General features: G+C 34.6%; 1 protein-coding gene and 1 long non-coding RNA gene across 3 annotated transcripts in view; one reads left to right on the plus strand and one right to left on the minus strand.

The window, feature by feature from the left end:
* Nucleotides 1-8381: 8381 nt before the first annotated feature.
* Nucleotides 8382-13126, minus strand: LOC136274467 (short-chain collagen C4-like). The gene is made up of 3 exons (XM_066081335.1): nt 12751-13126; nt 12451-12519; nt 8382-8863 (listed from the first exon to the last, which is right to left on the minus strand). The coding sequence occupies exons 1-3, from the start codon at nt 13058-13060 to the stop codon at nt 8406-8408; spliced, it is 837 nt and encodes a 278-aa protein (XP_065937407.1). The 5' UTR covers nt 13061-13126; the 3' UTR covers nt 8382-8405.
* Nucleotides 9624-18014, plus strand: part of LOC136274469 (uncharacterized) — an 85033-nt gene continuing 76642 nt past the window's right edge. Inside the window, exons 1-3 of one of the 2 annotated variants that reach the window (XR_010712821.1) lie at nt 9624-9804; nt 11369-11445; nt 16192-17017. This is a non-coding gene — a long non-coding RNA (uncharacterized lncRNA). Of the gene's footprint in view, nt 9805-11368; nt 11446-16191; nt 17018-18014 lie in introns of those variants that run through there. The other variant, XR_010712820.1, reaches the window with a different exon arrangement.

Here is an 18014-nt window from a genome sequence, read left to right on the forward strand (position 1 = left end):
AGAGTTGTGGGACTGCAATGTTTGTCATAATAAGCTGTGTGTGAGGGTTGTGTGACTGCAATTTTTGTCCATTGTGTGAGAGTTGTGTAACTGCAATGTTTGTCATGATAAGCTGTGTGTAAAAGTTGTGTGACTGCAATGTTTGTCCATTGTGTGAGAATGGTGTGATTGCATGTTTGTCCATTGTGTGAGAGTTGTGTGACTGCAATGTTTGTCCATGATAAGCTGTGTGTTAGAGTTGTGTGACTGTTATGTTTGTCCATTGTGTTAGAGTTGTGTGACTGTTATGTTTGTCCATTGTGTGAGAGTTGTGTGACTGCTATGTTTGTCCATGATAAGCTGTGTGTTAGAGTTGTGTGACTGCAATGTTTGTTCATTGTGTGAGAGTTGTGTGACTACAATGTTTGTCCAGTAGAAACCAATGTCTTTCTGTTAGATGTCAGTCAAAGATATTATCGTCTGATGAACACCAATTATTAGCTGCGATAATGTAGAACAGTGACAGATAGTTGAGGAGAATACATTATTGCAGCTTTATATGAATTTGCCTTTTTTGCATATTAATAATAATAAAAATAAACCCCTCTATTATTTAATTTGTTCTCATTAATTAACATATGCCGTGATTGCAGGTCTTTTGATAGCAAGCTGTTTGACAATCAAGACTATCAGCAAGTTTAGATACAGTTATCATAGTGTTTCGCACTAACCAAAGGAAGCTGTATACACCAAAACAAGTATGTTGATTAGATCAAGATAGTTATTGTTCATATTCATTACAATATTGAACACGCGAAAAGGTGTCAATGTGACAGCAGAAAAGGTTTCTTTTAACTTTATCCATAATCCATTTGTGAACCCTAAACACTACTAACCTGAGAAATGAAGTACTCTTTATGCAATATTCTGCTAGAAAATGACCAAGTTCAACTGCTGATATTTTTAATTCATCTGAGTCATTCAGTTCGATCGTAAAATTTTGAACATTACTAGCTTCTTATCTGGAACCAGTAAACCAATTTCAACCTTTGGCATATAGCATCTACAATGTATAAGTAAAGGGGTGTAAAAAAATTGTGAAATTCATGGCCTCTGGGGCTGAGGAGTGGGGCTAAAACCATCAAAATTAATGCAATTTTTAAAAAATCTTCTTCTTTACTCCTGGATATTAAGCAGTCAATCTGCCGGCACGATGGTATATTAAGCAGATGAACTCTTACAGTACATAGTTATGACGAGGAAGAGTGCCTCTTTCAGAATTGTGAATTTTATGGTCCCGTGGGTCAGGGATTCTGGTGTTAGGGCAGGGTTCTAATGATTATATAGGATAGGGTGGTGTAATTTGGACCATTTTTGTCTTAATAATTAAAGATTTAATCAATTATTTCACTGTTTGTTATGCTACTATTTTTTATTTTTTTTTTAGAATTCAGTTGGTTATTGTATTTAACAATCCCGGAATATTAAAATTATTATTTACATGAATATACATCAAAAGCCACACTGAAGTTTCTCAGGTGAACGATAAGGCCCATGGGCCTCTTGTTCATAAATATCAAAAATTCAAACTCCAAGTAAAATGCCCTAATATATGTTAATTTGATCTGCAAGAGAAAAACTTCTTATCTTGAAAGCTGTAGGAGGAGTTATCCGTACAAGAGGGGTACCCTTATGGCAGCAGCTCGCCATGCATTTTCGCCATTTCAACAACCGGTTTTTTTTTCTCGAAAATCTGGTTAAATCTAAGGCGTTCAGATCAACAGTATTTGAGGACAAATATTCTTAAAATTATTATTTTGGTTTATTTTACAGTTATGTTATCTTTGATACTTTGAGTCCGAGTGCAATAAGATTGGTCAGTTGTTTGATTTATTGTCAAATTTATATCATTTAAAGGAATATAAATGAAATTTTGGTGAGAGTTTCATATTCAAAATTTTCGATAAGAATGATAAAAGAATTATTGTTAAGTTGAGCAATGTGGCCCATGGGCCCCTTGTTGATGATAGAATGCAACAGAGCAGTGAATCCTTATCTCAAACTACATTTTTTCGTGTTGTATAATTCAATTATGATGTCTCGTAACGAATACTCCGCGTATCCTTTCTTGATCATTATAGAAAAAGTATTGATGTACTGAAAGCTAGTCAGGCTTTTAGATGTGCAGTTGGCTTATTGGGTAGGATTATAAATGATACCCTCTCTCTCTCTCTCTCTCTCTCTCTCTCTCTCTCTTCTGAAATATAAATAGATATTGTGAAAAAAGTGCGGAAATACATTTCTCTCTCTCTCTCTCTCTCTCTCTCTCTCTCTCTCCTGAAATATAAATAGAAAATTGTGAAAATAGTGTGGAAATACATTTCTATTTTTCTTAGTCTATCTGCTGTGTACAACACTTGTGCATTGCAATACAACAGCTGTATGTGTTGATGTTGGTACCGCATGCATGTAAAGATCCTCGACACCCCGTGATTTTTACTTTTTTATGACAGTACTTACAGTGGAATTGACCCCCCCCCCCCCAAATGACTTTTCCCCATTCAAGTCGAACACTTGCTAGAAATCCATATCTCAAGTAATTAAGAAGTACGGGTTTGTATGCCGAACTTTGTCCAGGTGTGTGGAGAACCCTTTACGTTGGCAATGCATCAAAGAGTGACTAATTTTTTAAGGGCAATCATACGTAAACATATCTGACTGGTAAAAAATGATTGTACATTTAATTTTAAAACAAGCCTTTTCAAAGCAATCCCCACTTTCTTAAATGTGCAGTCGAATTCCAACTCTTTGTAAGTGCTTCAAGGATTTCATGATCTTTGTTCCAAAAATGCAGTACTTGTCTTTATTAAAACAAATGAATTTCCTTGCTAAATTTATTTGAAAAAAAAATCTTAAAAGATTTGACAAAAGTAGGATAGCTTTTTGTGTGGCTATTTGTTTTAGCAGAAACTTTTACTTTGACGGTGTCCTTTTGAAGTTGTGCTATTTATAGTAACATTGGCGATTTGCCTGCCTACTGCTAGGATTCTGCTTTCAGCAAAGCCTAGCTAAAAATAAGACTTATTCTAAATTACTTCTAGTATATTTGGTTCTAGCTTATATGGAATCCAAATAAAATACATCTAATTGGCTGATTCAGTAGAAAAAGCGAAAATTAGATATTTATAAATAAAAAGCATAACAGTACTGTAAACTGGGAAAAAGATGAAAGATCAATGACCCTCTCATAACGTCTCTCTCTGTAGCTCCTCTTGCTATCACCCTCGACCGCAATCCAGCATCCGCCCTTACCGTTTCGACTTTGGGGCACCATGTTGTTTTCGTCCACGTTCTCTTCTTCATTCTGAAGACCATCATGTTAGTATAGACTGTTACTGTCAATATCAGTGAAGAACAAGTCAAAAATTGTTCTGAATTCCATATAATTCATCATTTTTTATAAGCATGTTTTAAAGTCCTGAGTTTTGAACCAAAATAAGTTAGACTTGAATCCTTTTGTGTATCGGATAGAGACAAAACATCATAGGAAGGATGTTTAAAAAAAAATATATATATATAACCACAGGCACCAGACGTTATGTTCGTATATCATGGTATGGGGTGTATGGATTTTCCGAACGGTTCATACCAGTATTATAAAATTGAACCAATCCGGTTTTTACTATTCAAGTAGAAATAAAAAAAAAACGATATCAATTACAATGGCATTTTGTACTTGTTATGATTTAACCAACCCTGATTATTTGGTACAAACAACACAAGTTAAGTATCTGTCATTGTGATATGGTGGACAGGCTAAAGCTCCGCACACTGCTTTTACTGGGTAAAAAATTTTCCCATCGTCGTTACGCTGTCCTGCAATCAAAGCATCAGGATGTTCATCTAAACAAATGTACTGGGTTGCGGCGGGACTTAAGTAATATCCTGCCGCAAGATGAACGTGATACTGCATGGTCCAGCCATCGTAACAAGAGGATTTACCAGGAATCATTAGAACGCTCGACTGTACCGTGCTCCTACATACACTGCAGGGAAGGTCATCCCCGTTTTCATGGCCAAAATCAGTAGAGTCGTACTCTGATCCATACATAAATGCAGCACTAGAAGTAAACTTTGTGGTGAGGTCTGGGTCTCGTGGAAGGCAAACAAATTCGGCAGCGGCTCCGGGGTGAGTATACCACGAACCTCCAGCAAACCCTGATTTATCATGATCGAAGTCATAAGGGAATTATAGTTTTTTTGCTGTAACAAGCAATTTTATTGTTAACAAAAGGCCCAGGAACCACAATGCTCACCTGTGCAACAATTGCCTTAACTCAAATAAGCATTTCACTATCCAAATCAAAAGATCTTGACAGCTAAATACAGTAGATCTTCCTTAAAAAAAATTAGCAATTTCTATTCACATATTTTATGGTACATATCAAGCCCCTTTTGTTGTTGTGCCCGTAAGAAGATTTTTCTCTATTTCTATATAACACCCCCACACTTTATGGCCCCACTTCTCTTTAGAGAATCATAATTTGATTAAACTTTAATCTGCACAAACCGTGCTTTAACACAAGTTACTGCTTTTTGGACTGAAAACATTCCCAGAATATTTTTAAAGATTTTCTCTATATACATGTATTCCTATGTAAAAATTCAAACCCATTGGGATTCCGCCCTACCCCCAGGGACCATGAATCTTGAATCTTCATTATCTGAGGATACTTCCACTCCAATTTGAACTATTCTGCCCTAGTAAATTCTGAGAAGAAGATTTTTAAATATTTTCTCTATACTTTCTTATGTAAAAATCAATCCTCCCATTGCGGCCCCACCCTACCCCCATGGACCATGATTAAAACAAATTTGAATCTACACTACCTGTGGATGTCTCCACACAAGTTAAAGCTTTTCTGGCCAATTAGGTTTTGAGAAGATGATTTTTAGATATTTTCTCTATACATTCTTATGTAAAAATCCATCCCCCCCATTGTGGCCTAACCCTACTTCCGGGGACCATGATTTGAACAAACTCTAATCTACACTACCACCTGACTATATTCATCTTACAAATACAACTAGCCATTCAACATCGAATAGTTTATATATTTCAGAGAAATCTTTATATTTCTTCATATTTGGTAGACTCTATACATTTAAATAAATACATATTGAAACGTTTGTAGTTGACATTGGAAAAGGTTGATGGAAGTTGCTAAATAAATGTATTTTGACTTCATATACTTTTTACAGAGAATTTCGAAGCATATTTATACCTGAATAAATCAGCTCTGTGTTGTTTCCAGGACAATTTTTCCGTCCCCATCTTATGAATACTCCACCAGCTTTAGATAAAAGACGTATATGCATAATTAAAGTAAATATATAGAGATTAATCAAACGATTAGTAGTTGAAAGAAAGGATGCATTCAAGAGTAAAACAATGTCAAGAAAGATAATTTTTAAGATAATTATCAACCAAAATAAACGCGTCATTTACGCTGGGATTGCTTTTGTTTGACTTTTTAAAATATATTGCAAGCAATTGATATCTAAAAAAGCAAATATCAAATCATACAATTATTAATTGTCAATTCTTAAAAGATTATTGGTAAATATGTAATTCATATGCTATCGATATATTGATTTTTTATGTTGACGTTTTCTGATTTCATTTAACATAAAACATAAAAGTGAACAAACCATTGCTATTAGTCATAAGAGTGTTGTATTTGGTCGACAAATCCGTGAATTGGATGGACTGATCATTGCACTTTGTCGACAAATCGGTGTATTTGCCAGATTGTTCAGTGTATTTAGTGAACAGATCGTTGTATTTAGTGGACAGGTCGTTGTATTTAGTGGCCAGATCGTTGTATTTGGCCGACAGATCAGAGTTCTTGGTCACAACATCCTCCACTTTACTCTCTAACGCATGAATCTGAGACTGAAGTAATGCAGGATCGTTCAGTAAAATCCTCTTCTCTGCAATCGCTTGTACGATAAATATAAGTAGAAAATTGAGCCCACCATTGCAGCTACAAAATATAAATTGCAGCTGTTCACAGTCGTAATCTATACACAAAAGTCGCCCACTAAAGTGCATTGGAAAACGACTGCCTTACATAACTTTATCAATGTTATAGTTTTAAATATACTTGAATATCATTCCTAGAAATATATATATTGATTGGGGCACTCAAAATACCTACTCCAAACCATCTATCTTAAAATAAATTCAACTGTTGTCATCTCAAAACTTATAAGAATTGTGCAATCTAGGTAGATTTATTTAGAATGCTTTTGTCATCTGAAAACTTCACGAGTAACCCCCCTTTTTCAATTGACATGTTTAAAATATGTTTATTAGTATATCATTTGTCTTGTATGTCTATAAGCTGTAAAGCCTTTGACTAACAAACAATACAGCAGTTAAAATAGATTAAGGATTAATTAAAAGCTGATATAGATATGAACACTGATGCATTTGATTAGATTTTTTACGCATATAAAATGAATGATTTACACAACAAACATTATGAAATTTTGACGAATTGAACATAGATAACAAGATTTATTGATCCGATATTTTACTGTCATTACAACTTTCGTTTTACTTTTCAATATCAAGTTAATGTAGTATAAACAAATTCAATGCAACAAATCATGTTAAAGAATTTATGAAAAAGGTAATATTTAGAACAAACCACGTTTGAAGAGTTTCCTTCTCCCTTTTTTTATTTTGATTTAGTATGAAATGTTGGACAAAGTTGCTTTATCGGTCCAGATATCTGCTATAGTCTGTCCCAATATATTCTGAATACAGATTTTGCTTAATTGGTTGATATTTATAAATACCTCAGGGTTCAAACGATGACCATTCAAAAGTATGAAAAATTTCCAAGATTTCTCAGTCGAAACGCCCCTGTTAGCTTATCAGGTTTCAATACAATGCTAAAAAAGTGATGTCTACTAGGATTTCGTATTGCAGCAAGCCCGGATGATAACGCTGAAAAGTTTCACGATGTATTCCAAGTGTATTCCAAATGGAGAACAGATGTAAACATTCCCCATTATAAATTTCGGTAAGGAATCTGTTTTTATTCCTGTGAATTTTTCCGTGTGAAAGATGGAAATTATCCCTTTCAACTATTTCTAATGCACTTCTTTCACAGGTATGTGTATTTTTATCAAAAATCGTCCAAATGTGCTGCATAAATAATTAAATATCTTGGGACAGACTATAAGATTCTGCCCGGCTTAATTTTTCTATTGACGCCCTTAAACAAGTAAGACGAGCAAAATTAAGGCAGGTTTTAATATGCAATAGTGATATACACAAGACTAGTTGAATAAAATACCCTCTTTTCTAATATTTTCTACGACACTAGCTAAAAAAGATAACACAAAAAGATAGAATTCAATGATCTATAGAAAGACAAATGTACATACAACTGTACATTCAAATGTGTATATGTAATACTCCTGTTAATGTTAAAACGTCCGTTCCATCTCCCGTACCGCAGCTGAGTTTTCTTTATAACATAGGTTAAAACCCTTGACAAAACATTTACTTCTAATAAGTGTACGTGTTGATATAAAACGTTCTAGTATTGCTTAATATGTTCTATTTGTAAAATGATTACAATCTAGGATAAAACTGCATAAACCGATTTGATGAAATGTATATTAAACATACATATTTTATCACTTGCATTAGCATAAGGGATTATCCACGCTAATAATATAATTACTTTGAATATGTGATTGAATTTGCCAATATCCTGGATTTATATCTTAATATATCTTAATGAAGGAGGTTGCTATTAAGTCTCTTTTTTCTCATTTAAACTGGACTTTTTTGTGTTCAAATAAATTTGATAATCGATATACCACACTGCAGACAAATTAATACTAATGTAGGGTTAGTTTTGGCAAGGAGCATGTTGCTCTTTCTTTACGTTTCAGCTATATAAAGTAACTCTAATCATTTTCAATCAGACAACGTTAATAATATGTTAATTTATCTAGTATACTTTACTATCTTACATTCTCTTGTTATCGCTCAGGTATCGATATGCAACGTAAGCGCTTAGACTGTTTTTTTAATATGATGTAGTTTCTGACATTCAAGGTCTTAGACAAAAAAAAAGTTATTAGAATGAGTTTCTGATTGGTTGTGGAATTTTTAATTCTTGACTATAATACAAATTGTTTCTGTAATTGAAATTGACATCGGCGAGTGGATTAAAGTAAGTATTTCATTTAGATACATTTAATTTATAGTAAGATTCACCAACCAGTCTACTATCATAATTATGTGAACCATTTGATTTATACCATTACAAAAGGCATGCGTAGGATAAAAAAACCATAATATAGCCTGACACTTTTTTTAAATTTACATTTACTTGTTTTTATTTGGTACAGACAACACACGTTAAGTATTTGCCGTTGCGATAAGGTGGACAGGCTAAGGATCCACACGATGCCAGTACAGGGTAAAACAGTTTTCCGTTGTGGTTATCTTGTCCTGCAGTCAAGTCTTCAGGATGCTCATCCAAACAAATATACTGGGTAGCAGCCTTTTGTGAGTAAGCACCCGCTACAAGATCCCCATGATACTGCATAGTCCAGCCATCGTAACAAGATGATTTACCAGGAATCATCAGAACGCTTGACTGAACCGTGCTACGACAGACACTACAGGGAAGGTCGTCACCGTCGGCATGGCCAAACTCAGCAGTGTCGTATTCTGATCCATAAATATAAGCATAAGCAGAAGAAAACTTTGTAGTTAGGTCTGGGTCTCGTGGTAGACATACGAATTCTGCTGCGGCTCCGGTGTGGTCGTACCAAGAACCTCCAGCAAACCCTGGGAAATGAAAGATAATGCATAAAGTATCCAAATACACCCATCCACATATTTTTTCTTCAGATTTTCGAAAACCTCAAATTAGAGCCTTCTCATATAGACCTTTCAATAGGATGTAACGATCTATTTCTTGCATCATAACTAGTTGAGAATCACGCTGGTCTCAAGATAAAATACACATATTACGTAGAAACTGCTGAGAATCGGACAAATTTTCTTGATATCAATTAAGCAAAAGAATATTTTCTTCCATGTTTCATACAAGCATGAAGGGAATATAAAGCACACTTTCTTTAACAGAATTTAAACGATGTATGAGAAAATCTCGGAGGAAAATATCTGACTATCTATAGGTCTACCCTAGTTCCAGGGACCAAAAATTGTGAACGCTTGATAAAAGGAGACCTTCATGATTTTAATGGTAAATATTTTATAATATTCACAGTTTCATTTAAAATACACACAATCATAAAAGGCACAGGGAATTAGTCTAAGAGTAGATGTCCTGAAATAGAACACAAATTTAATTTAATATGCCCAAGTGACAGTGTCATTAAACTTGAAGTTTTGAGTAAATATTGTTAAAAGTCTTTACGACAAAGAGCAGATTCTAGAGTTGAAGCAAATTTAGGCATTATATTAGTGTCTGTGATGAAGTTGAATTTAATTTATTTCAATTTTGAATTTGTTTGTGTAAATAGTTGTAATTTTAGACTAAGATGTGTTCCATATTTCTAAATCGAGAGTGTTCTGTATTAGAACTATTTTCAGCATAACTGGTTTGCTGAGTTAGAGTCGTGGCTGCTTGTCAAGTGTGCGGCCACGTTGTTGAATTTGTCCTCAGTTTGTACATACAATTTGGCGAATTCCAGAAGTTAGTCTGATAGACTGACAGCCAGAAATACTGTAAATCTGTTTGGGCATTTGCTTTTCTCCAGCCGGTAAGTATTTGTATATATTTTGTTTGTTCAGTTTCATGGTGTATTTACGGGGGTGTGGTCTTTTTTAGTTTCGTTGTATTAGTAAATATGTCTATAGGTTTTAGAATAGGTAATGTTTCAGTGAAGGGAAAGTTATATCGTTAAAGTCGATTTGTCAATGGTGAACGTCAGTTGAAGGCTTAGCGTAGCATATGTTGGTCAGGACTGGGACCGACAACCATTAACAAAGCAGAGTGTGACGCAAGTGGTACGCACGCGAGCTCGAGTTTGATGAAGTTTATTGTTAGGAGGTACTGTAAGGATAGTCCTCCAACGAGAGACCTTCAAGTCCGGGACTGGAGACAGGACATTCTGTTTACAGGTTTTGTGTGTTATGGAGGCCCAGTGGTGACTGATTTTAGGATGGCTGTTGCAATTATTTCTTCTTCTTCTTCTTTCAGTACAGAGTCGGACTCTTCTTGAGTGTATAAATGACTCTTGCTCGTTAAATCATGAGGCATTCCCTCCTCACTTAATAAAAACTATTTACAAGAAAATTATTTACAAAATGAAACTATGTACATCTGGGGTCAAAGGAGTATTAGGTGTGTGAAGCTCCTGTCAAGGCCTCTGGCAGGATGGTAAGGCTGGCCTTAAACTCTTCTAGTGCAGCTGCTGTTGTGGCTTTTTCCGGCAGAGTGTTCCATTCCCTGGTTGATCTTGGGAAGAAGGAGTACCTGTATTGATCTTTTAGAGTGCGCTGTTGGTATATGCGGTGGCCTCCTCTGGTCCTTGGATCTCCGGGTTTGTAATAATTAGAGGGGTCAATATCCACCAATCTATTGCGGATCTTGTATGCCATGGTGAGTCGGTCTTTGCAACGGCGATCTTTAAGAGGCTCCCATTTTAGTCTATCCATTAAGGAGCTGACACAGCCTGGGGATACGTCTTGGTATTCATTGTACACGAACCTAGCTGCCCTTCTCTGTACTTGTTCTAGGTCTTTTTCAAGGTTATCTTGATAAGGGTCCCATACAATGGAGGCGTATTCCAGGGTTGGTCATTAGAAAAAATGTTTGAAGCCAAACTTTCAATTCTATTGAATGATTGAATGATATATAACAAAAGCTAGTGATAGCTTTATTTAGCTGGTATTTTTAGCATTAATGTGTTTCATATAGATACTGACAACTGAATGTGTTAAAAGTTAGTCCATTATTATTTCATTGTCACTATTATTTGATTTACAATTTAAAATTATGTTTCGTTCTTAGTCAGAATGCGGGTGTGTGTTTGTGAGTGTGAGTATCTTCATATTCTATTATTTTAATTTCATTTTTGGTTTAATAACATTTCTGTTTTGTTTTTTTTACTGTTTGACGTTTTCGCTAACACCACCACAAAGTCCAAAAAGGACATCATTACAGTGTCACAATTAAGTTTGAACTTATTTGATGTTTCATCCCGTTTTGAGCCTCGATTTTGTACAGGTAGAGTTGTGTACATTATCCTGCATGGAGGTCCCTTGTTCCGGGCATTTTTAAAAATCAGTGTTGCTATATAAGAGGTAGCGCATGTTTTCCAGGTATCAGGCGTGGCTCAGTCTGACAGGCCAATGGCGAAGTAGGTTTTAGGCTCTTGGTAACTGAATTTCTAGTCAAGGTAAGTTTATCGTATTCATTTGTATTATACTGGAATTATATTCAGCTACAACTACTGTATTCTTTTGTCAGCGTGGTCGAATTGTAAATTTTAAATTTTGCCACGTGAAAACCAGTATGGTTTCATAAATCAAATTGGCTGGATTAGAAAAAAATAAAACCAGTAGCCATTTTACGCAGAAATTTTCAGCATTATAATTAGAAAAAATGTATAACATAGAAGAAAAGTTGACGGCTCGGCCAAACAGTTCTTATTTAGGAATAGTTTATAACTCTTCAGATGGAATTTTTTATCTGTTAATTGTTGATTTTTGTGTTAGGAAAAATTCACCTACATTGCTATTTATAAACAGCGTGTTATAAGGAAATTGTAACGCTTTTGCATTTATCATACAATTAATTCCACAAACTCTTGTACCTATTTAACTGAAAAAATTAATTCATCACGAAACATGCCATGATCCCACAAAAATTTAATTTCTTAGAATATATTGGAACTCAAACGTTAAAAAATAGATGCATTTTTTACTTACTAAGCTTTAACATACTGCATTGGTAATTGTTGGGAATCATTATCACAATTACATTTTCAATGAGGTGAAGTTTTACGCAATAAAAGGTCGTGCAATATGAGGTTTGTGTCAGATGGATGAAACGACCCCCCATCGATTGAAAATAATGTCTAGGGTGCTGAAATATCAACAAATTAAGTAAGTAATAAACCTTTATTTAGTAAAACGAATATTTCTAATATTTTTGATATAAAATTGGAATACTTTTATAAAGCTTTACATAAAGAAGTCTGGTCACGACCACCCCCTTTACATGTCAATTAGTTGAAATACAGGTGTGCGTTTCAAACGCCGTAACATTGTGCCGGTTTCTATTCGACCTATATTTCTCCGCGTTGTTGTGTCTTTTTATGGCGTTTACTTTTCTCATTTTATGATACGTTATTCAAATCGGCTTTTCGGCCACCTCCACCCTTGTGGGTCTACAAACTTACCAGAGTAAACTAGTTCTGTGTTGTTTCCAGGACAATCCTTTCGTCCCCATCGTATGAATAGTCCACCAACTACAAAGATTCATTAAACTGTGCACTACATATGCTGAGTAATTTTTAGGAAAATGTTTACAGGCATTTTGACCAAAATACAAAATGCTTTATTTTAAAGTACTCTTTTGTTCCTATCAATTTTAAACATTTCAACAAAAGCAATCGAAATGCTATTTTATATTAAAAAAATAAAAGTTTAGATGACTCTATAATTGCAACTTAACTATCTACAATGTGGGTCGTACAAACCATTAGATTTGGTCAGCAAAGTGTTGTATTTGGCCGACAGGTCGAAGTACTTGATTGACTGGTCGTTGTATTTGGTAGTTAAGTCAGTGTATTTGGTAGACAAGTCGTTGTTTTTGATGGATATGTCGTTGTATTTGGTTGATAGATCAGCGTATTTAACGGACAGGTCGGTGTATTTACCAACTACATCCTCCACTTTTCTCTCAAGCGCATGAATCTGAGACTGGAGTAAATCTGGATCATTCAGTAAAATCCGTTTCTCTGCAATTGCTTGCACAATGAAAATCACGAGTACTATCAAGGCAGCCATATCGGTAAAGTTCCAGTATACGACAGATGTTCATTGCGCGTATCGTCACACGGAAATTGTCCGAATGAAGTGCATGGGAACATTGTCGTAAAAGATATTAAGTATGCAAGACCCCCTCATGATAAAAGAAAAATCCACTTATCTGAAACTCAAGAAAAAAAAATAAACGAATAAAACATAATTTAATAAGGCGAAAAATATCCCCATATATATTATTAATTAAATCCAAAAGAATCACCGTGTCCGCTTTCACATAACGAAAATCAAAAAAATTGAAAGACAACACAGTAAAACGTTAGCGTTTTCATAAAATCTTCAGACGTTTTTAAAATAACAATAACGTTCCTTGGTGACATCTACAATTAAAATGACTTCATGTTTATAGTTATAGAGGGATACTGCCGCGAAAATTTAAGCAACATTTAATATATGGCACATTAAATTGCCCGCGTCTGTCTGAGGATAAGGCAGGTGGCTGTAAGTGCGCTTCCCCATATAGTTTTACAAATGCTCGTTCGCATCTAAATGATCTAAGTCTTGGAACATAACGGATCAACCAAATACGTTAATGCCGTTTGTTTGAAAGTATGGTTAATGACACCAAGACCATGACACCCCACCCCCCTCCAAATCACTCGCGTTCATGATGTTCATGTAAACGATGGTAATATTCACATCATTCCTTTGCATTGTTAACATTAAATCTAGACTTATCGAAAAACACAACCTGTGTACAATTCTAACCCATATTTTAAATCTTTTGCCTACCCATTGAAATCGATCTGTAACGTCAGTGGTACGATTTACGTTGTATACCATTGTTTGTTTTTCTGCGTTAGGTCCCACAGCGTTTCAATATTCTAGACAACGGTATTGTATGAATAGACCGCAGTTGTCGTTACATTGTATGCTTTCTCGCATATGGCTTTGGGGTATGTACGCTTGTTGAACGTCACAAACGGTTGACCAGGTTCCAACGATAATTAATTGATTCTGTCTATTGAAAGCATTGCAACAACCGGTTTATTTTAAAAGGATGGGTGGACATGAAATCGTTTCGCTACCCCCAATTACCAGCGTCTGATTGCAGCGTACAGATTACTTGATTTCGCATTTTATAGTTTAAACGCAACATGGTAAGTCAGAAAATATATGCTTGTAAATTAAGGTGGATGTGCCGCCATCTTGCACATTTGATGATAAGAATGTAAACATTTCTTGAACTGGCTTGTTTCAGCCCGAAATTTGCAAAAGGATATAAAAGCAATAAATATGAGGTCCTACATGTCATTTTGTTTGAAAAGTATGCATACACGAACAGGACAATGCCTTTTTAATCACCCAGAACAGCTGTCGAACTGCGCAGCTACAGACTTATATTGAAGATATAATGATCTGAAAAATTTGAAGGAGGTTCAGTGGTGTCCTCCGTACAACCATTTGTTGAGAAAAAGTTTGAATTTTGCTCATTTAAGTGGTAACTTATGAAGATTGTCTGCTTTTGCAATTACATATACAAACCATTAGTTTTGGTCAGCAAGGTGTTTTACTTTGCGAACAGATCATTGTATTTGGTAGTTAAATCAGTATACTTGGTGGACAGGTCGGTGTTTTTAGCCACAACATCCCCCTTCTTTCTCTCCAATGCATGAATCTGAGACTGAATAAGATCAGGGTCATTCAGTAAAATCCCTTTTTTGGCTATTGTTTTCACAAAGAAAAGTAACAAAAGAAAACAGGCGACCATTATTTTGTCTGCCAGAGGGTTACGCCGTCAAAATTCACGCACAAGACTTACACCCCCAAAAAAGAAAATGAAAACCTTTGGACATTTTTACTTTTTCACCCAAAAAAAATATTGTTTAGTGACTAACTTTGAAAAATTCAAACATTCATATATCTAGAAAATTTAAGTGACGATTTACCCCAGATTTTAGGGCGTGCTGTATAAAACGTTACTATATTATTCTAGCATTGGTCATGTACATTTTGTCAGCATGATTCATCCAATGTTCTTATAAGGAATACTCTAAATAACATCAACAGTGATAATTATGAATTATTGATATGATATTATTCTTATCCACATCATTTTAGTAGGTACCTGAAATTGCATGCAAATTGGATTAAAAAAATCCAATGCCACTAACAATCGTCTCTTTGATGATCAATATATGTCTTTACGAAAACTGACAATCTTATCTTATTTTTAAAAAAACCAAAAGCGATAACTAGTTCTGTTTCAATCGTTCTGATATACATTTTGAAAGCTGGATGTGAAACTTACTGGCGTTGGGGATCATAAGCTATATATTATTAGTTGGATACCAGTATTTGTGGATTTTGTTCTTGATCCAAGTATTTAAATTGGAATGCAATTTCCAATACTTATTGTTCTGTTACGATCATTGTCCATGAATTTGCATATCCTCGAAACTATTATTTCCAAGGAATGAACTAAAAATACAACATCTTCCTCGGACACAAAATCTTTTCATAAGTATGCAGCTGTTGCTTGCATCGTTGGTAGCTAAATTAAAAAAAAAAGGATGACATAAAGCACATTGGTATACATATACGCAATTCTTTTTTAGCTCAACTGAGCTGGTAGCTTAAGTGAGGTTTTTCAGATAAGTTTTGTCTGTCTGTCTGTCTGTCCGTGCATACGTTCGACTGTCTGTCCACAAATCTTTCTCTGTCTGTCCGTCTGTACGTCCATCTGTAAACTTTTTCACATTCTCAACTTTTTACTGGCCACAATTGGTGTGTGTGTGTGTGTGGGGGGGGGGGGGGTGTTCAAAATTGACATATGAATATATAAAAGAAAAAAATCTTTATAATTAAAAAAACAACAACATATGGCCAGAAAAGCTTGTGTGGAATTATACTAAGCTTTAAAAAGTAGATATAGTAATTGTGTACCTTGAAAGGTGCATTCAAAGTGATTCACAATGTTTAGAAACCAAATAAATAAAAATAATATCAACCAAAAGAGAAGCATAATTTAAACCAGGATATCATTTGATACATGACTTTCATAATACTCAAGATATATTGAATGAAATTGATAGCTTAAAACACTATCAAATTAACCCCGTTGATTTCAATCAGCGAAGTGTTTTATTTTACAGATAAATCCGTGAATTGGATGGGCTGATCATTGTATTTGGTCGACAAATCTGTGTATTTGCCGGACTGATCAGTGAATTTGGAGAACAAATCGTGCTTTAGAAGCTAAATCTTTGTTTTTAGACACAACATCCAGTACCTTTCTCTCAAGCGCATGGATCTGAGACTGAACTAAAGCTGGATCATTCAGTAAAATCCTTTTCTCTGCAATTACTTGAACAAGAAATATTATTTGAAATATCTAGATCACCGTCGTTTTTATCTTGTATATAAAAGCTGTTGATATTTGTAACCTTCACCCGAAAGTCAACTACTACATGTAAAGTGCATTGGAAAACCCCATACGAACAATGCGTATTTTATATTAACTAGGCTTTGACCCGTGCGTGCACGGGGTGACATTGCATATCGGACATTTACGAAATAGGTACATCGACATACCTTATTATTGACATTTAAATAACAATTAAAGCTATATGCCTACTATAATGCTATTAATTTCACTATACTTTCCTTAGTTTGCATAATCTAAATGTATCTCGGGAAATGCCCTCACTACAGTTAAAATGCCTCCCATATACCCGTAATGTAGCAGAAAATTGCAGAATCGCTCCGGAACGATTTTGGAAAAAGTTAATAAAGTTGCCTTGAAAATAACAGTCGAATTAATAATAAAAAACCGTTTTGAGACTGCAAATACCTTTCAACTAAAAATTTTAATGCATAGAATGGAAGAATTCAACACCTTTTCACCAACGTACACGTATTTTCTTTGTAAAACTGGTCCCGTAGGACATTATTCATTTTTACGATAAAACATACACTCTATCTTCACTCTCCTAACAAATAATTTTATAATGTAACTTTTTTGCATGTAATCAAATATATTTTGTCATCACGAAGACAAAAGTAAGTACTTAGTTGAATAGTATTTTTTTTTTTTGTTATTTTATATTTTCTCTCATAAGAAATCATTAATATATTTATATGAACAGAATATATAGCTAAAGTCCAATGAAAACTTACCAGTATTTGTAATTATTCATGCAGATGTGATATTGTGGAAACATAAACTAAAGATCCCGTTAGCGATAATGTAAAATCCAAAAAATCCAGGTGATTTCCAGGATTTTTTGAGGAATTTTCGTTGATTATTAACTATCGAAGCTTAATTGAGAAAAAATGAAAAAAAATTGGTAATCTTCAAGTACGAATGATTTTTAAAATGTATAAAACAAAAGACAGTATTTTTCCGATTTCTCGGTATTAAAGACAAAAATTCGAGTCTATTATTCTAATATAGTAGTATAGATAAGTGGTGATTATCCGAATTTTACTTTAGGACAATGAATCTTTAGTTATAGTCAATATCAGGCACGTAGCATCGTTTTTGAAAGTGGGGGGGCCAGACTCATCCAAAAAATCTTGACAAGCAAAAAAAAAAAAAAAAAAAAAAAAAAAAAAAAAAAAAGCAAATAGGACTTTCCAAAAATCTTCAAATTCCTAATCCGGGGGGGGGGGGGGGGGGGGGCTGGCATAGTATATAACTTAAATTTCAATCATAATTTCCTTATTTTCATATCAATTTTTTCCATCCTCCAACAAAGTGGGGGGGGGGGCAGCTACTTGATAATTCAATTTTTTATATGTAAATTTTAAAAATTTAGTTGCTGTGAGAAAAAGTGGGGGGGCCAGGCCCCCCCTGGCCCCCCCTGATGCTACGTGCCTGAATATTAATGGTTAGAATATGGCATCTTGGTAACCTTATTTGTTTTCCCAGTGATGAATAAAGGTTTATGCAATAACAAAATAATCAAATTATCTG

The sequence above is a fragment of the Magallana gigas genome, chromosome 4, assembly GCF_963853765.1.
Source record: "Magallana gigas chromosome 4, xbMagGiga1.1, whole genome shotgun sequence".
NCBI lineage: Eukaryota > Metazoa > Mollusca > Bivalvia > Ostreida > Ostreidae > Magallana > Magallana gigas.